Consider the following 27,970-nt stretch of genomic DNA (forward strand, 5'->3'; position numbering starts at 1 on the left):
ACGGCGAGGAGGAGCGGGCCGAGTCCCGGCTGCTCTGGCGACTCTGGGATCTCTTGGTGCCGGAGGCCCTCTCGTCTCCGTCGCTCTCCTGCTTGGACCCTCGCCTGGGAACACCTGCAGTGGGTTTGGAATCGGTGCGGGGGGACGCTGGGGGCGCCTTCGCCTCCGAACACTCCGTGGCGTTCTTCTCGGGCTGAGAGCTGGAAGTCTCTGCCTTGTCGTCTTCAACGGGAGCTCCACTGTCCATGTTGGCTTCAACAGCGTTGGCGTTCTTTCTGGCTTCCTTCTCAGACTCCATATTAGACACTGGCTCTGGTGGAGAAGGGGCCAAGCAGTCAGCCGAGGGGGCCGGCGCGGGACCCTGGGGCCGGCCCTCGGTCTGGGCGGACGCCGAAGCCTCCGGTGGTGCGTCATGGGAGGCCTCCTTCTGCACTGGAGAGGGGACGACTGCGGGGGCGGGACGAGGAACTGTCCCAGTTGCTGTTTCTGTGGACCCGGGTACAGCAGCAGTAGCTGGAGTGTCCTGGGTATTAGGCGAGACCTCGGTCGGCATAGCGACAGTGACAGGTTCTGCGGTGGAAGATGAAGACGCTGAGGCTGATTTCAGAGGGGCTTGCGCTGCCACGGGGCTAGAAGTCCCCTGAGGGGTGGCGGCCACAGTAGTGGAGGTTGATAAAGTCCCCCCCGGTCTCTGCTCTGCTTCTTCCACTCCCTTTGAGGAAGGGGGTGGTGTGGTTGTCTTTGCAGAGGTTGCTTGGGTGGTGATGTTTGCATGCCGAGAAACGGTAGAAGAAGAAGGAGAATTAACCATAACAGGCTCGGTCAGGGATGTGGCTTGTGTGAGCGTTGTAAGTGGGGCTGCAGTTGCTGCCTCCTCAGTTTTTTTTTTTGGTGGATAGTTGGTGATTGGTTCCTCAGGGACAGTTGTGGTTGGACCTGCAGGTTCAGTAACTTGATTCACGGTGGACAACGAAGGGGCGATAGCGATGGCCTTTTCGACCGCTGATGACTTTGCGGCAGTGTGTGATGCGTGACTGTTGGAGGCCGGGGAAACCGCTTGGTCCACATTTAGCACGGTTCCTGAAGTAGGCGAAGAGGTGGTGGTGGTGGTAGTAGCAGAAGTCATAACTGCGCTGGCTGGACCTTCAGTAGGTGGTGCAGTAGACGTGGCAGTCTCCATGATTGGGTGTGTGGAGGTTGTAGATCCAGAGGGTGTTGCAGAAGTCTGGGCCGAGGAAGGGGCCATGTTTTTCACAAATGTACTCTGGCACGCTGGTAACGGTGAACAGTTTGTTTTCGAGAGTGTGACACAGCCTTTTGTGGGAGGAGCCGACACAGCAGCAGCATCTGAAGTAACTTCTACTGAAGTGACATCGGAAGGTGTAGCGTGCAATGGTCTGGAGGCCGGTGTGGAGGCCGTTGTAGATGACGATGACGTTGTTGATACCGGCATTGATTTTTCATTGGGTGGGGAAGTTGTTTTTATTGTCGTGGAGTCGCCGTTAAATTCAGACGGTGTGAGAGCTGTCAGCGCTTGTTTAGCAGCTGGGATGGCGGCTGAGGCTGTAGTGATGGTAGGAACTGTAGCTGGCACCGCTGTGGTCGTGATCAGATCAGAGGCTGGTGGGGTCGATGACGGTGGAGGGGGAGCGAACACAGGCAATCGGGCTGGCTCTGCGGCAGGACCTGACAAGTTTGTGGGGCTGGGTTTGGGATTCTGCTCTCTTGGGGATTGGTAGATGGGTGATGGCTCGAGGACAGAAGCTGCTGGACCAGATGTGTTCATCGTATCTGTTTTCTCCAACTTGGAGGGAAGAGAAGCCTGACTGGGGCCAACGACAGTCTCTACTGGAGGGGTGGATAGGGGCTTAGAGGGCAGGGAAGCCTGACTGGGGCCAACAACAATCTGTAATGGAGGGGTGGGTAGGAGCTTAGAGGGCAGGGAAGCCTGACTGGGGCCAACAACAATCTGTATGGGAGGGGGGGGTAGGGGTTTAGAGGGGAGGGAAGCCTGACTGGGGCCAACAACGATCTGTAATGGAGGGGGGGGGAGGGGCTTAGAGGGCAGGGAAGCCTGACTGGGGCCAACAACGATCTGTAATGGAGGGGGGGGTAGGAGCTTAGAGGGCAGGGAAGCCTTACTGGGGCCAACAACAGTCTCTGCTGGAGGGGTGGGAAGGGGCTTGGAAGCCGGACTGGGGCCATCAACTGTCTTTACTGTAGGGGGGGGTAGGGGCTTAGAGGGGAGGGAAGCCTTACTGGGGCCAACAACAGTCTCTGCTGGAGGGGTGGGCAGGGGCTTGGAAGCCTGACTGGGGCCAACAACACTCTGAGCCGGAGGGGTGGGTAGGGGCTTAGAGGGCATGGAAGCCTTAATGGGACCAACAACTGGAGGGGACGGTAGGGGTTTGGAGGGCAGGGAAGCCTTACTGGGGTAAACAACAGTCTTTACTGGAGGGGCAGGGAGGGGCTTGGCGGGGGGCGACTGAACCTGTGAGCTACCAGGCTTCTGAGCGGCGGTCTTCGACCCTGGATCAGGGCTGGCAGTGGTTTTGTTATTGGGTTTCTGTCCTGTAATGTCTGCCACAAGTGAGGCGTCCTTTCGGGGACGCCCCCTCCTGCGTTTGGGAGAGATGGTGGGGCTGGCCTCGGCCTTGGGTGGGGGGGGCGGGGGCAAGGGCTGGACTAAGGGCGAGGGAGGAGTCTTAGGAGGTCTTCCTCGTTTCCTTTTCACTGGCGTAGCAGCGACAGAGTTCTCGCTGGGAGCCGTCCCGGCGGCGGCGGCGGGGTCTCTGCCGGGTGGCGTGTCCGTCTTCCTGGGCGCCCCGGCGCCCCGGCCGCGGCCCAGCTGGTGCTGCTGCTCGCTGAGCTGGGCCGCCATGCGGGACTCCGTCTCCAGCCGGCGCCGCACGGGGAGGTTCCTCAGAACGGGCATGTCCGGAGAGGCGTGGGGCGGGGAGTAGGGGTGGTAGCCCCGAGGCTGGGGGGTGGGGAGAGCGGGGCCGTGGTCCTGGTCCTTACCGGGGGGCCCTTTGGGTTTGCTCTGGGGGCTCTGGGGGGCGGCGTCTCGGCCGGGCTCAGAGGCGGAGCCCCCCGCCTGCTCCTCGGCGGCCTCCTCCGAGGAGCCGTGGCCGCCCGTGCCGCTGGCCCGCCTCCGCCTCTTGCGTGGCTCCTTGTCCGTCACCACGGTGACCAGCCTGCCGGGGAGCTTCCGGAGGACCTTGGCGGAGGGCGAGTCCTCTGACAGCCCCTTGAGGACCTCCCCGTCCGCAGACTGCCGCTTGCGGGGCGAGCGGGAGCTGGAGCTGACCGGAATAGGACCGAGGGCGTCCATGTGCGTGGTGTCCTCTCTGGCCGAGTACATCTGGTGGTCCACGGGGCAGTTGGACTCCAATGGCGAGACCTCTGTCATGGACCTCTCTTTCGTGCCCGTCTTCTCCTCTTTCTCCTTCTCCTTGCTAGCAACCTTCTCCTCCTTACTAGCCCCCTTCTCCTCCTCACTAGCCACCTTCTCCTTCTCCTCGCTAGCCACCTTCTCCTTATTAGCCACCTTCTCTTTACTACAGGGCTCCTCCCTCTCAGTAGTGACCTGCTCCTCCGCCCTCTCCTCCTTACCCCTGGGCTCCGGAGCGGCAGAATGCTGACCCTCTGTCGGCCCGTCGGTCTGGGGTCTCCCCTTGGCCGGGGACGAGGGGGCAGGGGAAGGCACTGGGCCGGAGACGGAGCGGTTCAGAGTCCTGCCTTTAGCTGGCTCTCTGGTGGGGGAGGAGTCTTTAGCGTGTTTGGAGGAGGCGGGGCTCCTAGTGTTGGGGTCTGCGCGGGTCGGGCTAGCGGTGCTGGTGCTGGGGGGGGAAGCCGCCGCCGCCGCCGCCACCGCCGCCACCGCCGCCGCCGCCGAGTCTTTGGACGGCGGTCGGCCTCTCAGGCCGGAGCGGGGTCTCTCAGGCACTTCTCGGGGGGCCGGCGGCGGGCTGGGCTCGGGCTCCGGGGACGCGCCCCGCAGCCGGCCGCTGGTCCGGGTGGAGGTGGCGCTCTTGTCTTTGGGCTTCCGGCCCCGGCGGGCGGGGGTCGCCGCGGGGGTCTCCGCGGAGGCGGGCGGCGACGACACGTCGTCGTCCGAGGAGGCGTTGTGCTTCAGGCCCTCCTCCTTGGCCTGGTCCAGGCCCTTCCGGGCCGCCTCCACTTGTTCCTGGGAACAAGGAGAGCTCGGTTCACATCGGCTCAAAGGACAACATGGGTCAAAGTAGGTCACAAGGGCCTCAGCTCATGATGCCACTCCCTCGACCAGTTAAGCCTGATAAAATGGAGTAGGGCACGGCACCAACACGGCCAATGTCAAGGCGTCGTTACCTCCGCTTGCTTCAGCTCCTCTTTACACACGTCTTCCAAGGACGCCTCCAGGAAGTTCATTGCATAGCGCTCTATGGGAGTGAGCTGGGGGAGGCAAGGGAGGAGAGGGTTAGTCTTGGTGGTTGGCCTGGATAGGCGGGGTTCCCCCACGTTTGACAGGTCTTTCAGTCATGAGCGCCCGCCTCGAACGTCAGACATCAAAACTGAAAGTGACATTGAGTAGCATACTGCCGCTCTGGCGGAGCATTGAAACAATCACACGGCAAGTTTATAAAGATATCCAACATCGATCTGAGGGGGGGGAACTAAAGACACGATCAGGAGCCTTGTGGTTCTAGAGAGGTAAACCTGCTCAGGAGACAGGGCAGCAGTGCTACTTTCTATAGAGCCATCGTTTGGTCAATACTTCCACACAAGAGGCGAATTACAAAGTACTCTGCCCTAAACAATAGCTTAACTAAAACCCCGTTAACCCGGGTACGTCTCACATTACAAAATGTCTGCAGTGGATTCAAATCACTGTTTAGAAGTAAACAGTAAAAACGAGTGCACAAGTAGGTCCTACGTGTTGAGATTTGGACTGAATCTATGGAAGAAGGGCGCTTATGTCCCATCTAGTCCTTATTCTATAGGCCATATAACCGAGCGAGACTTGTCGAAGTTGGCACATTGCATTTGACACACAGCATTGTAGGCTAGACAATGTCACACATCCTACAATTCTATCCGTTTTATTATTATTAATGTTTTACACAAATACCGTCAAGTCATGTACTGTATACCCTGGTGAAGTGTCAGGAGGCTATGCAAAAATAGATAGCGCCCAAGCTGAGAGGGGGTCTGAGTACAGTAACCGTGGCAACAATTTTCAGATGAAATCAAAACAGAACTTCAAATCCGACTCAAGTATGAAATACTAAATTATTTGTCCTCGCTACTAATTTGTTCCAGCCAGTCGGTTCTTCTGGGACACCAGAGGATTGCAAAATGAGACTTGAATAACTTTATAATCACTAGGATCGCCGTGGTTTGGGATGACAGGTTATTACTCGCTGGCATTCAAACCAACGGACGCCCTCACCTGCTCCACCAGCGCGGCTATTTCCTGCTCCGCCTTGGAAAGCTCCTCCACTTCCTCCTGGTCCCCTCCGTCGTCCAATGGGATGTTCTCGTTGAACTCCGCCAGCTCCGCCACCTGCTCCGCCTTGGCCTGGGAGGCGGCTACGATGTCCTCCTCGTCCTCAGCGCGACAGAGGGCCTGGAGAAAAACCGTGACACGATCCGAACCGTGAGTTTTGTGATCCGTTGCACCCCTAGTTATGAGTAACGGGTACCCTTTTGAAGTGTACGGGAAAATAGGTAGAATTGGTGAACAACAGAAAAAGGTGAACATCAACTAAACTGAAGAGAATTCCCTAAACAGAAGCCTGGCTTCACAGTTGGCCGTGTCTTATCGTTGGCTCTACTTTCCATTTGGGGTTGAGATGAAAGTACATTTTATGTTCCAAAAAAATTATGAGCTCAATCTTCCAATTTCTAAGTCATATGAATGCTTAAATTGTACCGGTCACACTTGACCATAAGGGTACAATAATAAGCCATTCATTAACATCAGTGAATTCAGTAATACCCTATTCAATAATGAATACCCTGATAATCATGAACACCATTCCTTAAATGATAACTATACTATTAGTTAACTATTAAATCAACGATTAGTGAATTGAAGTTAGTGCACATTAGTGCCTTAACTCATGTTAATGAATTAACGTTGGTGTCAAGTTATCAACACAACGAATGACCATAGCAGACTGGTACGACTCCCGGTAGCAGCTAGCTGGTCCACCTAAAGCCTGTACATGAGTAGCTAGGTGCCGTGCGGCTGACCTGCTCCAGGATGGTGGTGCTCTGCTTGTGGGCCGACTCGTCGTCCTCCGGCTGGGGGGCCGCCACCACCACCACCTCGGCCGCCGCCTCCTTCTTCTCCCCCTCGTTCACGTCAAACAGCTCCCGGATGGTTTGCTGTGGACAGGGAGGAAGGCGCTAATGAAACCTCTTCAATAGGCCTCGGTGGCCAGCCTCCTACACGCGTGTTGGAGGCGTGCAGGCCAACGAGCCTTCGTGGGTCGTACACAACTTCAAATCCCTCCTCAAAAACACATTGTTGCTAACTGTAGGGTTATCCTTTCTGGTTATAATGGTCGTGTTGTGCGTGCATGTGGAACCAAGACGAAACATATAATTACGGTCAATCCCTGTTATTTCCAGAACTGAGACAATGTTAAATGTATTGTTGCTCACCATTGATATAACTCCCAAAGAGGTGGTTATTGTCTCTATTGATGTGTAAAGAGAAGGAGCATCCGGCTGGCCCACTGTTATGAGGGTGAACCCCTACCTCTTTGAAGAACGCCGTGGTGAAGTTTCCTCCGTCGATGGCCATGTCTCCCAGCATCCTCTTCTGATTGGCCTTCTTCAGGATGTTCTCCTCCACCGTGCGCTCGCTTATCAATCTGACGGAGACACCAAGGAGGCCAATAGGTTGGTTATCGTTGCCCGTCATCGTTACGGAAACACAGAAGGACCAAACTGCACACAGTAGGGTTCAAAACTGGTGGCCCAGGAACGGAAGACAAACTCGCCAACATAAAAGACACATGATCTCGGCAGCGTCCCAGGTGATGGAGCGGAAGGGTGGTAGTTTGATTCCTGTCGAGGCGTCGAGGTGTCCCTGAGCAAAACAGCTAACCCCAACGGCTCCAGGCGAGCTAGTTGTTGCCTTGCATTGTTGACGTTGGTATGCCAATGTTTTAATCATAGGGTGGATGTAAGGCCATAATTGCAAAGAGCTTTCAGTGGCCGCTGGTGAGAAAAGCACCCCATTTTAAAAGGCACTCCATTTACCATCTCCTTGCATCAGGAACCTTAGTGAGAGCTACATCTGTATGTCGTGACGTGCAGCCTTGCAGAGAAGTAGCGGCCCATCGAACAGATATCATACTTGAGCGACCCGAAAAGACCCGCCCCCATCACTGGAGCGGCGGCCTGGTCCCGGGGAGCGGGGGCGGGCGGGGGGGCTCACCGGTAGATGTGCACGTCTCTGGTCTGGCCGATGCGGTGGCAGCGGTCCTGGGCCTGGGCGTCCATGGTGGGGTTCCAGTCGCTGTCGTAGAACACCACGGTGTCGGCGCCCGTCAGGTTGACCCCCACGCCGCCGCTGCGCGTGGACAGGATGAAGCAGAAGATGCGGCGGTCGTTGTTGAAGCGCTCCATCAGGGACTGAGGGAGGGGTGAGAAGGTACATTAGGAATCACTTCATCTACACACGCATTATAACTCGCACGTCCTGGCACTCAAAAAAGAAAAAAGTTAAATGGTGCGTTAGTTGTGTAGCATCTTAACCTACCTTTGTCGTAGACAAGGAATGGGTTAGCCTAGCGATTGTTTGCACTTGGTTCTATGAACCTCATTACTGTACCGCAGCGATGTATTGTTCTGACAAATGTAGTTATTATAAGTCGCTTTGGATAAGATCGTCTCCTCAATGTATAAGCCAATCAGCACCATGCTGTCTTTTTTACAGAGTCGTACAACAAAAGAAAAAAAGACAGTGGCTTTGACCTGAAATATGTGGTTCTCTATATGGGTTACAACTGTAATTTAATTAATGGGTATTTATTTTACACACACACACACACACACACACACACACACACACACACACACACACACACACACACACACACACACACACACACACACACACACACACACACACACACACACACACACACACACACACACACACACACCTACCTGTCTCATCTCCACGCGGGTGCTGCCGTCCAGACGCAGGTAGATGTGTCCGTGGTAGTTGAGGAACTGCTCCAGCACGTCCAGCATCCGCGTCATCTGGGTGAAGATGAGCACCCGGTGGCCGCCCGTCTTCAGCCGCCGCAGCAGCGTGTGGAGGGTCTGCAGCTTGCCTGCACACACACATTACACATGAACTTATTGGAATTCTGGTAATGTAAACAAACACACAAAATCATTTACAGCTACGCCGTTCACAATACTGTATTTAAATGGAGCTGCCAAGACTATTTTCATTACACACACACACACACACACGTCGCAGTGTGGCTGAAGGAAAAAAAATGCATATTATGTACGCAAATCATTTCCACGGACACTAGGCATGTGGCCAAAACCAATAGATTTGATTACTTTCTCCCTCCATTAGCCCAGTGTTGTGGGTCACTGCATGAAATTTGTTTGCGTGGACAAATGGAATTCGGGAAGATCATTTTACGGCTTAGTGCGGGTTGACCTGGAATCAACCTGACACAAATCCATTCCTACTTTTGGTTGTAAAGTAAAGAAGCTTTACATGATGACCAAAAGTGACCAAAAACAGAATTGACAGTCTTCCAGATCCAATTAGTCTGTGAGGAATGGGGGTCCTTTCCCAAGCAGCCTTACAGCAGAGCTGCCTGCGGCAGACTAAACCCAGGTGGACCGGCACCTACCACAGTCGTACTGGATGAGCCTCAGGTCGGGGAAGTGGGTCCGCATGTTGCACTGGATGCGGTGCAGGTTGCGCGTGAGCGGGGCGAGCTGCGTGGACAGGGCTGAGGAGAAGACGACCTGCTTGTGGCTCAGCGAGGGGGGCGGGTGGCAGCAGTGCATGGTGATAGGGGCCGCCTCCACCGGGGGGATCACAAAGGTGAACCTGGGGGGCAGCGGGAGCACACGCATGGCTGGGGGTGAGCGGGATAGCTTTGGTGAGGTCTCGCAGATCTGACTCATAGATTCATCCGGAGTCTGGTCGCAGAGCAAATTCAAATCTGGGTGACACTTTCACTTTGTGTTCCTGGGGAAGGGGGTCTGCATGTCTATACTTGCCAGAGTTACACAGATATGACGTTAGCCTGTTCCTATATAAGTTAACAGCTTGGACAAAAGCTCAAATATATGAAGCAAATCCCCCCCCTTCACAATCTGTAGTGAACAAGGCAAGGCTTGTAAACAGACCAATAATGAATAGCGTTTCTACAGCTCTTTATAGTTTCTATACCCTCAGCGACACATAACCAACAGAAGCAGGCCCCCGTCCCGTACCGGTCGATCATGTGGTAGAGCAGGTTGAGCCTCTGCTCGGGGCTGTGGATGGCCTCCTTCAGGGCCCGGCTCTGGACCCAGTGGTCCGCGTGGTGATGGGACTGGGCCAACAGGCAGGCCGTGTGGCCCGACCGCCCCCACTCCCCCCGGGGGCCCACGGGGGCCGGAGAGGGCTTGGAGCCCGGGAGGAAGGTCAGGAAGTCGAGGACCTCCAGACCGTAGATGGGCCTGGCTCCGCAGTGGAGGTCGTTGACCCGGGACAGGAAGTCCAGCTTGCTGCGGTGCTGTTCTTCACGGAGCTCTGCCAGCGAGGGCTGGGGGAGGGACAGGCGACAGGAAGGTTAACAGCTGATGGTTGTAGTGAGGCAAAGCCCCAGTGTTCAGGGTACAAGTGTTTTAAATATACAAGGTGCTCTAAGAATCAGAAATTCCTTCTCATTACTGGCCCCTTTGGTCTGTAAGTGAACAGCAGCGCACAGACAGCACTTCCTTACTATTTCCAGGCAAAACCGTCCCGGTTAGCCCTCATACAGTGGGGGCTGATTTTTTTAAGTAAAGTTACAACAGGTTCATATATTGGCAATTTAAAGCAACCTGTTGTCCCTTTAAAAAACGCTGACGTTGGATTACTGCAGACGTTGGATACCCGTTCAATACCGAAAGCTATTGTATGTGACCGTTCACACCGTGTGTTGACGAGGGGACTTGACATGAGCCACTGACCAAGTAGAAAAGGGAGCGACGAGGCGCACGGGTGGGGACCCTCGGCAAGGGGGGGGCTCGTGAGGCCGGGCTGGCTTTGGGAGGGGGGGCGGGCTTGCTGCCGACGCTGGTGTCCCGCGGTGCCACTGCTGAAGACTTGGAGGTAGAGGTGGAGGCCATCGAGGGCGACGAGGATGACGATGAAGGGGTCACCAGGACTGGAGCTGAGGGGCAGGTGGGAGGGCAAAGCAGGAGCGTCAGCGGGTTCCTAACTGGAACACACGTTCTAACAATCACCTTTCACACCAAGCAGCGCGGTCCAGTGACCGACCAGTGACGCATCAGAACCCCGATAGAGAATCCACCAGGAGAACCCGACAGCGCCTGACCAGGCGACGTGGTTCAAAGCTCACAACACCAGGGTCGGTTCTCACCTGACTGCACCACGGGGGGCGGGGGGGCCTGCACCACCTTCAGGATGGTGCGGGGGGGCTGGGGCAGGGCCGGGGAGGCGCTGGGGATCCTGGGGGGGGCCATGGTGTAGGTGGCGGTGGCGGGTCCAGGGGTGCGATGGGAGACCGTCAGGGGAGTCCTGACGGGGGTGAACTGCAGGGGGGCCACGCGGGGCGAGGGGGCGACGGCCAGGGTGGGCACCGTCCCGCCCTCCTTGCCGGTGGCCTGGCGCACGACGATCTTCACGATGCCAGGGCTGCTCACCATGGAGGAGGTCACTGGGGGGGGGGGGGGGGGAGAGAGGTTCACGTGAGGAGGAGCACGGCAGCAGTCACGTGGACGACGTCTATGGGAGGGACAGGGGCCAACTGGGGAAGACATGAGAACCGCTAGACCCGCATGGAAAAGGGAAAACACATGCAAGGTAGATGTGGCCGCAGAGGGTGACACACTGAGGGGCATTCCTTAACAGAGGTAAAAAAAACAAAAACAAAGAATGAAAGAAGTATTTCCATCCAATGACACCAGAATGAGTTGTCCTGCCCAGACTTTGTTTATACAGAAGAATGGAAAACAGGAAAAGGAAAGGGAGTGGTGGTGTTGTGCACAGGGGGTTCGGTGCTGGTGGTGTTGTGGTTGGTGGTCGGGGGGTGGGTGGTGGTGTTTTGGTTGGGGTAAGAGGGTGGTGGTTAAGGTTGATGATGGTGTGGATGCTGAGGTTGGGGTGGTGGTGAGGGTAGTGGGGATAGGAGGAAAAGAGGGGGGAGAGGGGGAAACCTTGAGAGGAGACACTGAGAGGCAGCTGGGTCCCAATGGGAGCTGGAGAGGTGTGAACAGGGTGTGTGCTGGCTGTGCTGAGGACAGCCACCTGGGCCGGCTGGCTGATCAGGTGGTGCTGCCCCCCACTGGACACCAGGTGCATCACATTACCTATTGAGAGAGGGAGAGAGAGAGCAAGAAGTCATTAAATAACCAAATCAAATGCATTTCCATAGTACATTTGGCTATAAATCCGAAACCGCATGCTGCTTCAGAGGGAGGATAGAAACAGTTCAGAGTTAGCTTGTAATGTCATGCTGCCGCCTCTTAATCCTAGGTTAATGCTCACCTTGTACTTGGCGTGGTGGTGCCATTGGGACATGGTGGATCTGAGCTCCAGACAGAGTCAGCTTGTTGCCCTGGAGCTGGAAGGTGACCGGTTTACTGCCCTGACACGATGACATGGGCCGGCCGGCCAGGGAGGCCAGCTGGGCAATGCTCACTACCTCACCAGCTACAGAGAGAGGGCACAGAGCAACGCGGTTCAGAAGCGGAACTGGAACCCTGCAATTGTGGTTCAAGGATCGTCGTCCCGCTGTGGTTGATATGCATCTTACTGGTCACCACCCTAATAGAATAGTATCATTCCTCTGTTCTGAAATACATCAGACCACAGAAAAACTATTCTGACAGTAATCCATTCAGAATTTATCACACCATAGGCAGGGGTGCAAAATATTTTTTTTTGAGTTACTCAGGTGATTACTCAGGTGAGTACCAGGAGATGGTGTTCGATACGCACCCCACACATAGCCCCACACGTAACATCTGATCTTATGAAACGTACCTAGTTTCACAAATGAGATTCCGTTATCAATACACAACTTCTGAAGCACAACTGTGTTTTTTGCTACACCCATTTTATCATACTGCAGCAGCCTGACCACGGAGCGTTGCGATCAGCTGATTTCAGGCAGTTCTCCAGTGTGTTCAATGCATAGCGCACACAGCGCACACCAGGGCACATTTCAGCGCTTATCATTCGTATCGAGCCTGGCACATCTTCACGCCACTTTAAAAAAAACATTTTCTTTGCAGGTGGCAGTCGCCAATTAGCTGCTCAATGTATTTAGTTTTTAGATCTGTTAACTACGCAAAAGCGTTTGTGACACAAGTGACGTTACGCATCCTTGATTATGGGCGCGCGTGCGTACTTGCATACCAGTTATGTGCACCCCTGACTAAAGGAATGTATTATGCTAATAATGTTTTGAATTACTATCAGCAGCAGTGAAGGCTCAGACTGCAGGAGAACACACCAAGCAGGGGGTCTGTGTGGGTACTCACAGGGCAGCCGGGCCTGCATGTCAGGACTGAGCAGCACCCTCTGGGGCAGGACCTGGCTGGGGATGGGGGTGGGCTGGGCCGGCACGCTGGGGGCCCCGGGGGCGCTGGGGGCCCTGACGGTGAGGATGGGCCGGGGGCCACTGGACCTCACCGCCGTCTGGGGGTTGGGGTGCACTAGTGGGCGCGGAGGTGGCGGCGTGGTGGCCACTGAACACACAACTGAGAGAGAGAGAGAGACACAGAGGGAGAGACAGACGTATACAGATACGGGAAGGAAAACGATTTAAGATGAATTAGGGAAGATGGATGGTTCACATGATTAGGTTGTATGAACAGAAGCCGATCCTTTAATATATCAAAGCATAAAGATCAACAACAGTAACTGCACGCCACACGGGCTCAGTTTTCTTATTTCTTATTACGCATTATTTCCCAACATACGTTCGTCTCTCTGTACTGACCTTGTTGGACCACGGGGGCCGGGGGTGGGGGGGTCTCGGCGACGCTGGGGGCTTTAGGGGTCTGCGCGGCAGGCGGCACCGGGCAGGTGGGCTTGTTCATGAGCAGAACCGGCCGACTGTCCGTCTTGGGCGGCGGTTGGAGAGTCCTGGCGGCGAGACATGACCCGGGATTACAGGAGGCTGGGAACTGCTGGCTTAAACATTAGGGTCCGAGTACGGCTAATCACACAGTCTGAGGGAGGCTTGTTCTTTAGCAGCGAGGCCGCATGGAACATTTTCGGGGTACCGTGCTCGCATGCAGGAATTTACTAAACGGGGGCAACCCAGGTCGGGTTTGTTTTAATGAGAGACAGCGCCGCGAGGAAGGATCGCAAGTAGGCCAACTTGTGACTTCTCGTCAGAAAGGAAGGCGGAACAATGAATTAATGTTTGTTTGCAAGACATTAATTATTCTCTCAACGGTTTTAGGGCTAATTTGTAGGGTAGCTCCGGGGTACAGGATAGATCGTGTTTATGGAAAGAATCCCTTTTCCATCGGGGCCCTGAATGAGGCAGGGCCGCTCCACACTCAAAGCGCCGTGTCTCCCCGTACCTGTTGACCTTCATGCGCACTGGTTTGGGTCTCGGGGGCGGCTCCGGAGGCTCCATGATCTCCTGGATGAGCTGCCGGCCCACTTTGTGACGGGGCATGAAGACGTCGGCCCGGTACCGAGAGACCCGTCCCTCTAAGCCCAGGAGGTCGAACATGGACAGGTCACAGCGCTGAGAAAGGCAGGGTTGGTTTTAATGCGAGGTCACACAGTGCTGCATGATTCATGGGTTCAGCTTATAAGGTTGACTGAACGAAAACAACACTAACACAAACAATGTCCCCATTTCAACAAAAAAAAAATACAAACCACAAGGGCTAACCACATCATGTAGAACCAAGGATTCCTTGATCAGAGTTATCGTGATGATGGATTCTTCTTCTCGAGGCCTTCACATGGGCTCTCGTAAAGGATGAGTCATCAATAAAATCTTTGTGGAGGAGCTTTTCTCTCTTACTTGTCAACCTGGTAAACAAGCTCAAGCCTCCGCATCCCGTCTCTTACTGCACTATGCCCTTACTAGGCACACAAACAAATCCCAGACATGCTGACTCTTTGCCCAACAAACAAGCCGGATTGTCTCCCCAGTGAGTCCACAAACATCGAGTGCGTGTAGCTCTCCCCCCAGGGGGCCCCCTCCCCACACTGACCTTCAGAGGAGAGACCTCCAGCACGTCCTGCACCAGGGAGGCCGTGCGGAACACGATGGGCTTGGTGATGAAGGGGGACTGGATGGGCCGCGGGTCAAACAGGTTGGGGTGGTTGCACACCTTACGGAGCTGCATCAGGATGTTGATCACTGACATGAAGTGTCCGCTGGCCAGGGTTTCCCGTACTCTGTGAGACGGAGAGGAAGGAATGGTGGGTTATTCACCGTAGAGACAAGTCTTAAGAGGACTAAAACGTCATGATGTCAACAAACACTTTTCCCACCGCTAGTGGACCAAACATTCATACAAGAGGAACAATCATTCAGAAAAAAAACGAATTTCAAAAAGGAAATTAGCCGACGGAAAGCCCCGCTGAACGAAAAGCGACCACTTACGCTGCCTGCGCCATGAAGTCGTCGTAGAGGAAGCGCTGCCTCTTGGACAGGCGGCAGCGCACCACGTGCTCGTACTTCTTGGGCATCTGCTTCTCCACGTCCACCTTGATCCTGCGCAGCAGGAAGGGCCTCAGCACCTTGTGCAGCCTCTTGATCAGGCCCTCGTTGTACTCCTGGCTGCCCTCGATCATCCCCGTCAGCGGGTTGGAGAACCACTCCTTGAACTCGCGGTGGGACTGGAACACGTGGGGCATGAGGAAGTGCATCAGGGACCACAGCTCCATCAGGCTGTTCTGCAGGGGCGTGCCCGTCAGCAGCAGTCTCCTGTGGCTGCGGGCGCCAAGGAAACAGGGACGGGTTAGACATGGGACCAGCTTTGTATAGCGGGGTTGTGGACCCCGAGAAAGTCTGAGAAAACAGTTGGTTCCACCCATATATACCAGTAGGTAGATTTCAAAAAGGAAATGATTTATACGAGTCAGACTTGGAACTTCCTCCCTGGAAGGAGATTCCCATCGGACCGAGATGAATCACGCGTCAAGTTTTACCGACCTGTTGAAATTGAGAAGGCTCTGCCAGCGCTGGGACTTGAAGTTCTTGATGTTCTGGGCCTCATCCAGGATCAGGTAGCGCCAGGACTTGCGTCGGAACGCCTGGTGATCCTGAAGAACCAGCTTGTAGGACGTGACGCACACGTGGAACGCATTAGGCTTGGTCCATCCCTGAGGAAGAGAAAGAATCCATCAAGATGGGAAGGAAAGCTGTGCTCTCACAATTCAGCAGGTTGTGTTTCATATTTTTATTGCATGCAGGTGTTACACACCTGTCTCTTCATCTTGCGTTCCTTCTGACTGCCAAAGTAAGTGAGGATCTTGAAACCAGGACACCAGCGTTTCAGCTCCATCTCCCAGTTCAACATCACACTCGTGGGGACGATGATGAGGTGAGGGCCCCAGTTGCCTGCATGCGCAAGGTGAACGGACAAACCATTACTGAGTAATCTCGTGTACAAAGCTGCACAAGTCACTACGTACATTTGAATTCATCGGGTGGGTGCAACCAGACGCATTGAATGGGTTACCTTTCTCACAGGCCAGGTGGGCAAGCAGAGCTATGGTCTGAATGGTCTTGCCCAACCCCATCTCGTCAGCCAGAATGCCGTTGAGCTTCTTCTCGTACATGGTGACCAGCCAGTCCAGGCCGATGTGCTGGTATTCACGCAAGGTGCCGTCCAGGAGAAAAGGGATGGGCGTCTTGACCTGGATATAATCGTCCAAATGGAAGGAAGCCATTAACACACGACGGGTCTCCTTAGGGCTGGACGATATGGAAATGTGCATCACCGCGATAATTATGGGGAATGCTAATCAAAACAGATAAATATATAAACGTTGAATTCAAAACACCCCTCTTAACATTCCAACATTCCAAAAAACGATCCCGATAAGTGGATAGCTGTATCAAATGTAGTCACAATAACTTGCAAAGATAAATAATAATAATATTGAATTATTACCCAGCCCTATTATTACCCAGCCCCAGCCCTACTACTTCCTATACATACATCTGTACTGAAACAGGTCTCCTCTCCAGTTAAAGGACCTGCTCCATGCCAAGCTATGCTATTAATACAGGTCATGTTCTTGTGACTTGGACCCACCTTAGTGGTGGCCAGCGTGTAGCCTTTGGGTTGCAGGCTCTCGGCAGTAGCAGCAATGTGACTGATCTCCTTCTTGGGTCTGGAGCCGGCGGACGGAGGGCTGTTGTCTCCCTCTTTGAGCAGGACCTCCATGCCCTCATCCCCACAGCTGTCCTCGTCACTACCCTCCTCTTCATCCTCCTCTTCCTCATCACTCTGCTCCTCGTCCTTCTCACTGTCCTCTTCCTCGCTGTCTTCTGGTGAATCTGAGACACAGACATACAGAAACACACGGCTTGATTCTTCGGACAAAAAAAACTCAAATGTTGGCAAATGTTGTAATAAAAAACGGATTGACATTTAGTGTTTAGCAATTACCTGAAGAGGAGGAGTTAGTTTCCGCATCGCTCTCATCTTCCTCCGTCTCTACTTCGTCGTCCCCGGACACCTCAGAGTCCGAGCTGGCTTTAGAGGCCGAGGCAGAGGGCTCCTCAAAGTCTGACGTGTAGGCCCCCTTGTACTTCTCCAGAAGCTCATCCATGCTCATGTCACCTGTTGGGATATCAGGACATCATTCAAGGCACAGTGGCGCTGCTTGAAAGGTAACATGAATGAATGGCGAAGTGACAAAATAAGTCAGATCAAGCTATAGTGTTTATTTATTCTATTTATTATTCAATACATAATACAGAATGGCCAGAAGGTTGCTGGCATTTTATTGAGATTAAACCACAGCAATGTCACTGAAGCCATTGGCTCGGCCACTGGCTTCAGTGTGAATGTAAAACCACGAGGACTCTACCTTCTTTTGCCAGGTCGTCCAGTTCTTCTGCATGGTCCACGGTGCCCTCCACCTTCTCTTGGGCATCGATGGTGTCCTCCTGATCCTCTGCTGTGAACAGCAGAGAGCAGACGCACAAGTCTTCAGTAATTATGTTTGACCTCAGATGACACCAAGCAACAGTGCCCCGATGTTAACTAGAAAGAAGGTGGGAGGGAATCTGTTGCCCCCCTACTCAATTGTATACATAATACTTCCAGTAGGGATTTCACTGGTTGTATATATTTCAACAGTGTGAGTGCTCTGAGTGAATACTATGGGATAGGCATGTCTTACCATCCTCTTCGTTGGCATTAAACTCCCCGTCTTCCTCCTCGATTGAGGTGGAGTTGTCATCCGAGCCCTCCTCGGAGGCCGAGTCCTGTGAACAACCAGCATTACTCAACCTTCTAGAAAACAACATTTCAAACGCAGAGAGCAGCAACAACTCGCTGTCGGGCCACAACCTGCATTTCTTTTGTACAACAGACCAAAAGTCACACACCAAATGAAGAAGATTTTTTTTGTTTTACATACAGAGTTTTGTTTTACATTAAGTCATAAAATAAGTTATTTCATGTAAGCAGGTCGGATAGACCAGTCCCTCTGGAATAAGAGAGAGTCTCCTTCATCTAGACCGGTCATTCAAAGCTGCTTGCATAAAATAACAAGTTAGTTCATGTTAGAAGGTTAGAATGACCAGTCACTATGGAATAAGAGGAAGTCTCTTCAATCTAGAAACCTCAAGGGATACCACCTCAGCACTATTCTGTGATACAACACAAACCAGCAATAGCCATCAAATTGACCAGAAATTAGCATGCATATCTCGGCCCGGCCACAATCGGCTGTGATCTCAAAAATGAATAATTAAGAAAACATTTTGAGTGATATGCAGTCATTGTGAACGCACTGCGGATGAACTCCACGTCACTAATGTCATGGATAGGCCAGTCAAGTCTCATGACAAAAAAGCATTTCCAAGAGGAAATAAAGCTCATATGACAGCGCAGAGAAAATAGACCCTTTAAAAACACTCCAATTTTCTAGTTCTTCCTTGTATCGCGAGTGTCCAGGACGATTTTGGAGGATTGGTCATGAAATCCCCCAGCTTTGTGAACGTGAAATATGGAAAGGCTTCGGCCGGGACCGGTCCAGAACTCTTGGCGTGACGCTAACATCCCCCACCTCCCTTAAGGCCTCGTTTCATGCGAGTAGGGCGAATATGTTCATACCATCAGGTTTTGATTCAAGCTCTACATCTGTTGCGAACTCCTACCCCATTCCTGAGAGGGGATGCATTTTTATCCCTTGCACATTTGCTTCCTCAAGCTCTACCCCCAACACATGACACGGAGCGGAATTCATGCGTTCCCTCAAGATGGACCCCCAGTGTGGTGCCAGTGTTATTACCGCAGGGCCCTTGAGCATGCGTAGGAGGTCCTCCAGGGGAAGCTCTCCTTCCTGCTTCAGCAGCTCGATCTCCCTCTGCTGGCTCTCTGCGTCGTTGCCCTCCTGCTGCTCCTCCACGTCGATGGTCTCCTCGTCATCCTCCTCCTCACCAGGGGGCTCAAAGTCTCGGTCTGCAAAAATAGGTAAAGGGGCTGTTAAGGGGGGGGGCACAGATTCTCACACACACACACACACACACACACACACACACACACACACACACACACACACACACACACACACACACACACACACACACACACACACACACACACACACACACACACGCACACACTTATCTGATATCCAGTCGCACTATGTTGTATAGCAAAGCTTCTGGGGGCAGAGAGACTGGGCTGGGGACCAGAAAATATGTGGGACGGCATTAGAGATATTCTACCGAAGAAAATCCATTTATGGATGAGGCTTTCAGAGGGGGGTTTGAATGTGTATATCTACAGTGGTCAGTCTAAACCGTGCTAATCCGAAACCTTTTTTTACAGTTTGCTACTGCTGGCCCAGATGGTGTTTGCCAATTCTGCACTAAGACTTCCAGTACCAAGAGATCCCCGTCTTCAGTAACGCGATTGGTCAAAACAAATATGAAGGGAATGTAATTGAATCGCCCCATTCACCCAGATTTGAGGTTGTCCGAATCTCTCCCTCTCCCTCTCACTACCACCCTCCCTCTATCCCTCTCTCCCCCTCTCCAAGTGCATTCCTTATGGTTTAATGGAGCGTAATTGGTCCTAGTGGTGGGTTTCAGTTTCCAATGCACGGCTACTTGTGAAACAATAAAAGCGTTCACCCTGGACGAACTCGATGGAGCATGCAGCAGAGGAGAAGCTTTCAGCCAAATAACTAATGTCTGGAAGTGGCCTTCAACGAAGAGAGTTATGATGTCGGGCACACAGAGGCCGCCATCCAACAACGGGAGGACGTTGAGGCCAGGTAGTGAATCAAAAGGTAACGGTGGACATGGAGCGGCGCACTGCGACCGGTCGTTTCCTCTTCCTGGCTGAAGAAGCCCTTGCACCAACATAATCTCTCACCACTGAGGCCGTTCGGCTTACTCAACGCCAGTTATCCCTTGCAGCTTGAAATGACAGGTTAGGCCAGTCCCAGGGTTCACACCTGTGCTTTTGTTCTCCAGGCAAATGCTTGAAACATGATCTTCAGACGCCGTTATAAAGCCCGATGCAAAGCTGCCCACAGAGAATCAGCAGGATAATGTCTCCTTGCACCCCTATGATTAGACCTTGAACAAGCGCAAATAGAGACCATGCTTTACATAACCCATTGACTTTTGAAGAAGAGCAAGTACATGTCATTTCTAGAGTGTAGCCATGACAACGTTTCCCACCGAATCATCTCCCATTCATTCATTTTCATTCACTAGTAATAACCGGTCAACACAAAATCCATCTAATAACAGGTGATTCGACCTAACAGCCGACGGAGGGAGGAGAAGGCTCACCGCCGTCGTCTTCTCCGGCCGTGGGAAAAGGTTTCTTTGGTTGCACGTCTGGGGTCTCCGTTGGCGCTGCAGGGGCCAGGGACTGGCTGAGAAGGTCTGAATACTTCTCAGTCTGGCCCACAATGAAGTCCAGCTGAAGGTCCAAAGCCTTTTTCCTCTTCTCCTCCAGTCTGGACTGCTGCTTGTACTGCACCACCTTTGTGGGATACAAAAGGGCACGTCACGCGAGGACGTAGCAAGAGATCTCCATTCGACTGCGTGATCGTGAGCATGAAGTAGCGAGTATGAGCATTTGTGTGTGTGTAATGATGCAACTAGGACTAAGTTGCATCACTGTGTCCGGGTGTGCCCGTATGGATTTAATTACAGAAGAACAGGATTTCCATACAGCCATAGTGAGACTACCACGGAGGCAGAGAGATTGTCCACAACACATTTGTTGACAAGCTTTCACACAAAAAAAGCAGCTGTGACTTAAAACATATATGGGTCCCTAGAAGACAAGACGGCGTTCCCGTCGGCCGTGTTTCATCCAGGACATCACACAAACCTTCTCAACACTGCTCCAAAAGGCCCGGACCTCCTTGGCAATGGAGGAGGCGATCCGTCGGACTTTGGAGTGCTCGTCTCTCTTGGCCTTCTCCTCCTTCTGCCTCAGATCCTCGTGGTATCTCATCACCATGCGCACCACCTGAGCGCACACACACAATGTCGTGATGCGTCATGTTTTCTCCCTTTCAAATACATTTGTAAGGCTCTTTTTGCCAGGACAGTGAAGATGGATCGAAAGAAATTGGTTTAAAAGAGGGAGGAAATGTAACACGGTCGAGAAACAGATTTGGGTCAGCAGAAGGTGGATGGTTCATATGGTTATGGCGCTAGCACGTTAAGCCGAGACACCCTAGTTTAATGTCCAGGCTCGCATTAGGTAGGGGACAACATAGATGTTTCAGCTTTATTTGCAGCCAGGTGGCCTCGCTTACCTTCCTGGCCACCCCTCTCTTCCAGCGCCTCTCCTGGGCAAAGTCAGCAGAGAGCCACTGCATTTCCTCACAGAGGTAGTCCCAGTGGACCTTGGGCCGGACGGGCTCCGTCAGACGGGTCAGACGCTTGGTGGACCAGTAGCCCTCCTTCTTCAGGGACTGGCTGCGGTGCTCGATGTCTGCTTCCTAAAGGGAAATGATAAGTAGTATAACATTCTTTAGGGTCGAGCCAAAGTTCATTCAAGTCTTTAATGTGAACGATATGAGACGATCGGTGGTAAAGATAAGCATTACAATGTATACGCAACCTTTGACTCAGCTTCTAAGATTCTCTTTTGATTGAGTCAGTTTAAAACCTGATCTTAAAACAAGAAATTACATTTTCTTAATTTACAAATTCTCCTGCTTTCGAACTAGAACTCGTATGCATTAACCTAGTAAAACCAGGACAAACATGTTCACATGAACCAGGTAGAAAAAAAATAAAAAATAAAAGGTCCATTGCAGATTTTATGAAGTCCAAGCGTAATTCAAACCAAAAGCAACCACTATGGATTGAAAAACCAGCCACACATAAACGACATAAAGCCCTGATTATCCTGAAGGTGCACAGGTAAGAAGTGCAGCAAAAGGCGCGTCTACGTGGGGACCCCTGCTCTTACGTGTTTGGCCCGCTCCGCCATGTCCTTCTCTCCGCGGGGCCGGTGGGGGGTGGTCTGGTCTGTCGGGGACGACGAGCAGCTGGGGGAGAGGAACTTGCCGTGGGGGCCCCGGAGAAGCGAGGCCCTCTCTCGCGGGGTTGACCAGTCGCTGGCCGACGAGGGACCCGGCGACGGGGAGGAGGAGAAGGGCGAGACGGGCGAGGCGCTGGCCACGACCCGGTCCGCTATCCACCGTCGAACCTGGGGGCACAGGGGGGGAGACGGACGGGAGGAAATTACACAAAACCCCCACGGGACAACGTTGGGAACGGCAATATCCACAGAGGACACTGGAGCACGATAGGAACGTGGCATGAACGGTCAGCGGCGGTTCATTGTCTTTGGACAGTGGCAGCTTGTCCAAAGTGGCAAACTTCCGGTCCATCTTCCCAATGCCTCTCTCAGCCAATACGTTGCATCATAAAAAGAGCGACGATGCAGTATTAGGACGCAGCACAGCATGACCACGCTGTCAACAGCCAGCCAACCAGCCTTTCATCTGCTCAATATGTTCATCACCACCACCACCACTCACCTTGGCGAACACTGCCTGTCTGTCTGTCCTGCTCTGACCATGCTGGAAAACAAACAGGACTCAGCATGCGGCTAACTTGATTCTTAATAAGAATGACAACATCCCTGTCCCATTCCACAACAGAAATGAGAACTGTGTAATATAAAAAGGAATGAGAAGTGGCTATAGAAAAAGTTACACTACCATTGTATAGTACAGGATGAGTACTGTGGTATTTTTTGCCGTTACATATAAAAAGTTTCAGGTTTTGATATATATTAACCAGTTTGTGATGTAATAAAAACTCTTGGGGTGCAATCAAGGTGCATCTTTCCCTGTGAAACCCAGTCCAAACATAAAAAAATGATCCTAAATGTATTGTGGACAGAGTGCTACCCTTTTGCCAGGACACCTCACCCCGTGTGCCATATTGACATGCAACTCCATGATGGCTTTGTGGATCATTGCATGTGTAGTTTTAGTGGAAACAACCAAACCGACAGCAATGTATAAACAAGGTGGCCTCAAGTCCAATGCAGCGTGTATAAACGTGACACCGTGCTTTCAAGTGCTTGCTTATCCCAACTACTACCCAACTCCAATAAAGACCCACCAACTCGTTCCCCTTACCTGGTTGTCCGGGCTCGGAGTGGTTATCCCGTAATCTGTCTTGTCGCACTCCGACTCTTCCTCCTCCTCCTCGCTGCCCTCCTCTTCACTGCTGGCCTCCCCCGAGGCGGGTTCCTGGGACGGGGCTTCTTCAGGGGAGCCTTCATGCTCCATCTCCTCACCCTCACAGAGGAAGTAGGACTGGGCGTCAGGACGCTCCTGGGCAGTGAGAGAGGGGGCCTTTGCTTCCAACGTAGCCGGTGACGCACCGTGGGACTGGGGGGCGCTCGGAGCGGCGGTGCTTTTAGAGGAGGCAACATTTAGGAGTCCAGGTAGTTGCCTCCCTGTCGAGGGTTCTGCCGCAGTTAAGGCCTCATTGTCCGAGTTGCTTTGAAGGGTTCCGTGGCGGGCGTTTTCAGTTGTAGGTCGGCACAAGGCCTCGGTGGAAGGTGCGGTGGCGGGTGACCTGTCGACGGGACGCTGAGCCTGATGGCTCTGGCAGCCAACAGCAACAGTCTCTGGCGCCGGGTCGGTGAGCGACACGGTCTTGGGAAGGCACTCTTCAGACACCGAGCCCGCCCGGAGGCTGTGGGCGTTGGCAAGAACGTGTTCAGCAGAGTTCTGCATCTCGGGCACCTGCGACAAAACAGAAGGTGTGTGTCCGAGGAGGGGAGACTTAGTGTGTGGGAGGAACTTTGGATTTACGGCGGGGGAGGCAGTCTCTGGTGTGGTGGCTCTGCTCAGAGTTGATTTGTCTTTGGTCCCTCCGTCGGAAGGAGCTCCGCAGGCGCCCAGCTGCACAGCGTTTTCAACAGTGACGCCCGGACACTGTGGCGGATCCGTCTGAATTGAAACAGCGAGCGACGAGTACATAGCCACCTCCTCCGGGATGACAAACTGCACGGGGGAAACGAGAGCGGAGGAACCAGCGGACGGTTCTGGTCCACCCATCTGAAGAGAAGGGGCCTCCACCATGTACGATACAACAGCGTCGGCTGGCAGACATGGGGCCAAGGGGTGCTGCTCACTGCTGGCCGTAACGACACACAGCTCACTCAGGCCGGGCACTTGGACAGCCTGACTAATGTCTGACACTAGGCGCGAGCCCAGGGCGGCCGTGACGGGGTGCGAGATGGAGACGTTGTGGCTCATCACTGCGGAGGCCCCCGACAAGGGGAAGGCCTGCTGGGCGATCAGGACGCCGTCGGCTTCGCTCACGGTGCAGAGGGGGGCCTCCATGTGCAGGCTCAGACCCTCTTTTCCCGGGTACTCCTCAGAGTGATCCAGCAGCGCGTTGAACAAGTTGACCTCGTAGCCCGGGGAGTGGGGCTGCACGGTGCTGCTGACGCAGATCGTCTCCTCGGCTACGCCCTCAACCAGGCTGCAGATCTCATAGACGACGGGCTGGGAGTCCAGCTGGAGGCCCTCTCCGTAGAGCTTGGGCTGGCCAGAGGACAGGTCGTTGACCACGGAGGCCTCGCAGATGCTGCCGTCCTCCTGTTGGACTAGGTAGCTCTGATTGACGTGCATCTCCGACCAATCCCCACCGAGGTGGGACGGGTCCCCGACGATCACGATCCTCTGAGTTTCCGACGAATGCACCATCTCTGAGATCATTGGCACATCCACCGTGGAGATCTGGTCCGCCAGGGCAGCGGACCCTAGTTCAACAAACGCCTCCGCCTGGCTGGAGCCCGCCGGGTCCGGGCGGAGGACATTGGGTGCAGAAGGGGGCTGTATTTGCAACGCATAGCCCGCCGACGTGAAGGAGACTACACTATAGGTGTCCACGGTGCCGCTGCTCTCCGCTGGCTCCACCTCGGCCGTGCTGACGGAGGCGGTGCTCTGTTCACCGGCACACGGCTCCGCCCCGGACACCGTTTCTCCCGGCCCGGCATTCTCAAGTACCTCCGACGAGGGAGGCTGAGATAGTGTTTGTTTATGAGCGGAGTCTGAAAGTTCCGTGGCGTGCTCTTGTATCCTGACCGACATGGATCCAACACCTCCAGTCGGTTCCCCGGCACCGCTGGGGCCCTGGCTGATGATTTGCGGCTGCGACGTCGGGACGTCAGTTTGTTGGGCGGCCGTTGTGGACTGCTCCATAACGGCGTCCTGGAGTGAAAGGTTTGCAACGCAGCGTTGGCGGTCAGGGGAGGAAGCGCTGGGACAGGGTGGAGAGGGGGCTTGTGGGAGGTTGTCTGTGATTGTGTGCTCTCCTCCACAGAGTGACTGGTCTGGTCTAGTCTCTGAGTTATATTCCATAATGTCCCTGGCTGAGGCCACTGGTCCCGCCTCTGCCTCTGTAATAACCAGCAGTCCACCAGCCTCTCCCGCTGGCTCGGTCTGGGTTTCACCACACTCTGACTGGCAGATTTCTGTCTCAGTTTGTAACCCGTAGTGGAGCTCTTGCCCTGTGACGTCAGTCTGTATGCCTGACGACGGGGTAGGAGGTGGAGGCGTGAGGGGAGGGGGGCTCCTCTGCAGGCCGGCAGAGGGGCTGCAGTTCTCAGAGGGGGGTATTGGAGCGGAGCCTCCACCTTGGACGCTCTCCGGAGAAGCCTTGAGCCGCTCTTCTGGAAGGCCTTCCTCAGAGCCTTGGGAAACAGTGTGGGGTGTGTTGGACGCAGGGTCCCTCTCCGCACCGAGGGCCGCCGGGACGTCGCTCTCTGGCGTGGGCAGCGTGGGCGCGTGGACCAACAGTGGGGCTGGGAAGGGGGCAGCTGCGACCGGCTGCGGGGCATGCTGAGGTGACAACCCAGCCACATTCTGTGCAGCCAGAGGGTCGACACCTAGCACATCCACAGCCGGGGGGTCGTGCCGCTGCACCACCTCCCCCCGGGAGCTTCCTCCCCCTGCGTCGCCGCGGCTACACTCTGCCCCTGGGGGAGGACAACAAGGAGGGGATCCGGGTCAATGGATCAGACCGACATATTGAATACAATATTTGGATTACGTAAAAAAGGGAATTATTAAACAAATCTCATAATAAAAAAGGTAAACTACTATATTTTCCAATCATTTATGCATGTACTATAGCTCATCATAAAAAGGTGAACGTCAAAACTAAATTGGGAGCAGCAATACAATTGTTTATAGCATAATCCAACCAGGTAGTACACATCCCCATTCATAAAGATTCTCATATTGACCAGCCAAATCGGCATGCGATGTTCAGAAGCAAAAAACGAAAACTAAAAGCTGTTCAAATGAAGAAAGGACATACCAAAATAATGTCATAGGGTCCATACGTTTAGGCATACACTTTTAGTAACACACGTATATAAACAAACACACACACCACAACATTTTCTAGGCAATGTCTTACCTGTCTGTGGTGTCACACACAGATCTTCTGTGCTTTCTACTTCCAGGATGCTGACATTAAGATCCCCTCCACATATTCTAAAGGGACAGAAATCAAACGGTTGTAATGAAATGTAAAGTTACCTTTATTTACAAATTGGTAACTTGTATACCTCAGCCTTCTCAACAAAGCAACACATTAGCATGCTAACAGGCTAGACAAAATACTTGCTTTTGGGTGCTAACATTAATATTGTTAACTTAGATTTCGACTTGCTGGGAACCAACCCCTTCTGATAATGAAACTACTACATATGTTCCCGTGCCGGGCGGAAATTAATGTCACATCACGCGAATAACACTGCCGCCCAGACCTGGATGTGTAAGCTAGCCGATGCTACCGAGAAGTAACGGACATTTATGTGGTCTAGCGGGACTGCGTGGGCACCGGCGTTCTGGTCATTATGTCAGTAGTCTGCGAAAGGGACAGACACGATGGCCGGAATAGCGGTACGCTTTGTGGCGGTTGTCACTTCGGGACGGAGGGGTCGTGCAGCACGCGCTCCCCGAGCTAAACCCGGCGGACTGCGCGCGGGCCTTCGGTCATTCATTGCTCTCTCGTCAATGCGAACATTATTCATTGTGACTGGGGTCGGGAACTTGTTCAAAACGTTGGCACACCAACGACATTTTTTTGTTCTATGCAATAACAATGACTTCGGATCATAATAATTATTAGAAAATAAACAATGTTCGTTGTTTACTGTTGCCTCGATATAGTCTGACCTGCCCCTAACTTGGCCGTATGCTTAGCGTGTGAGGGCTTAAATGGGTTAAATGAACGTTACTGGGATTGTCTTGTGAAGTTAGCTTAGTAGCGTGTACAATAGCCTACACTGCTTGACTGGCATCACTGGAAAGATTGCTAACTAGCAATCCGAATAGTTGGTAGGTGCATTCATTGTGTGCGCAGGCGCCTTATCCCGCCCGCAATTATGTAATGCTGATTCTCGCTATAAGACTGTGTATGCCGATACATATGAAGAGTTATTTTCTCATTTGGACGGCAACACACGAAGAGTCGCATTATAAAGCCGCTTTACCATGCACGATAGAAAGGAACAATCGCTCGTGACGTCATTGCGTGGGGGTCAAATCTACAAGTAAAGAATCACCTCAAAACTATTTTTGCATTGATGGAAAACGCACTGCATACATAAAAAAGGTCCAAATAAAAAAAAAGATACATACATTTAAAAGTTTCATATCAAATTTGCAACGATTAAAGGGTTGTCCGAAGGGGGCTAACGACAGCCCACAGGTGCCTCTTTTGCATTGACCAGAAAGGGGCTGTCAATTCAAGTTGGTTGAGAATGAATATCACTGTTCTCCTGCTACGGCGAATCCATATGGGCCACATCCTAGCCATAGCATGATATGAATTGTACGTTTCGCATATTCCATAAAGGAAAAGGTGAAGTGCAATATATTCAGATAGTGTCCCGCTTCAGTTTCACCCCCTTTAAAGCCCCCTAACTTCCTTTATGCCCCCCCTCATTCTCATGGCCGCCATCTTAAGTTCCCACCTACCTGAAATTTCCGACCAATTTTCTTTTACTAAATTCTTGTTGAAGAAGTCGTCAT

At 53.1% G+C, this 27,970-nt stretch overlaps 1 protein-coding gene across 1 annotated transcript; it reads right to left on the reverse strand.

Annotated features, from left to right (window-relative positions):
- Positions 1-1,145: 1,145 nt before the first annotated feature.
- Positions 1,146-27,933, reverse strand: srcap (Snf2-related CREBBP activator protein). The gene is made up of 35 exons (XM_056577712.1): positions 27,917-27,933; positions 26,349-26,425; positions 23,045-25,902; positions 21,862-22,101; positions 21,200-21,385; positions 20,767-20,907; positions 20,217-20,412; positions 18,701-18,870; positions 17,585-17,669; positions 17,270-17,359; positions 16,846-17,019; positions 16,489-16,733; positions 15,910-16,087; positions 15,652-15,788; positions 15,381-15,550; positions 14,829-15,158; positions 14,434-14,620; positions 13,786-13,955; positions 13,194-13,339; positions 12,733-12,939; positions 11,735-11,899; positions 11,404-11,556; positions 10,608-10,904; positions 10,195-10,397; positions 9,472-9,785; positions 8,880-9,082; positions 8,167-8,336; positions 7,433-7,629; positions 6,749-6,863; positions 6,238-6,372; positions 5,432-5,608; positions 4,351-4,434; positions 3,909-4,189; positions 2,260-3,842; positions 1,146-1,225 (listed from the first exon to the last, which is right to left on the reverse strand). Exons 3-35 carry the CDS (start codon positions 25,283-25,285, stop codon positions 1,146-1,148), a joined length of 9,450 nt encoding a protein of 3,149 aa, XP_056433687.1. The 5' UTR covers positions 25,286-25,902; positions 26,349-26,425; positions 27,917-27,933.
- Positions 27,934-27,970: the final 37 nt, after the last annotated feature.

The sequence above is a fragment of the Gadus chalcogrammus genome, chromosome 18 (assembly GCF_026213295.1).
Source record: "Gadus chalcogrammus isolate NIFS_2021 chromosome 18, NIFS_Gcha_1.0, whole genome shotgun sequence".
Classification (NCBI taxonomy): Eukaryota; Metazoa; Chordata; class Actinopteri; order Gadiformes; family Gadidae; genus Gadus; species Gadus chalcogrammus.

Bases quoted from the DNA above. Each gene is read 5' to 3' on its own strand.
- srcap (XM_056577712.1), bottom strand. From the start codon at position 25,285: ATGGAATATAACTCAGAGACTAGACCAGACCAGTCACTCTGTGGAGGA. The intron at 13,340-13,785 runs GTACGGGGAGAC...TCTCGCCGCCAG, and splicing joins GTGCGCATGAAGGTCAACAG to GACTCTCCAACCGCCGCCCA. The intron at 9,786-10,194 runs GTCAGTGGCTCA...TCCCTCCCCCAG, and splicing joins GTCGCTCCCTTTTCTACTTG to CCCTCGCTGGCAGAGCTCCG.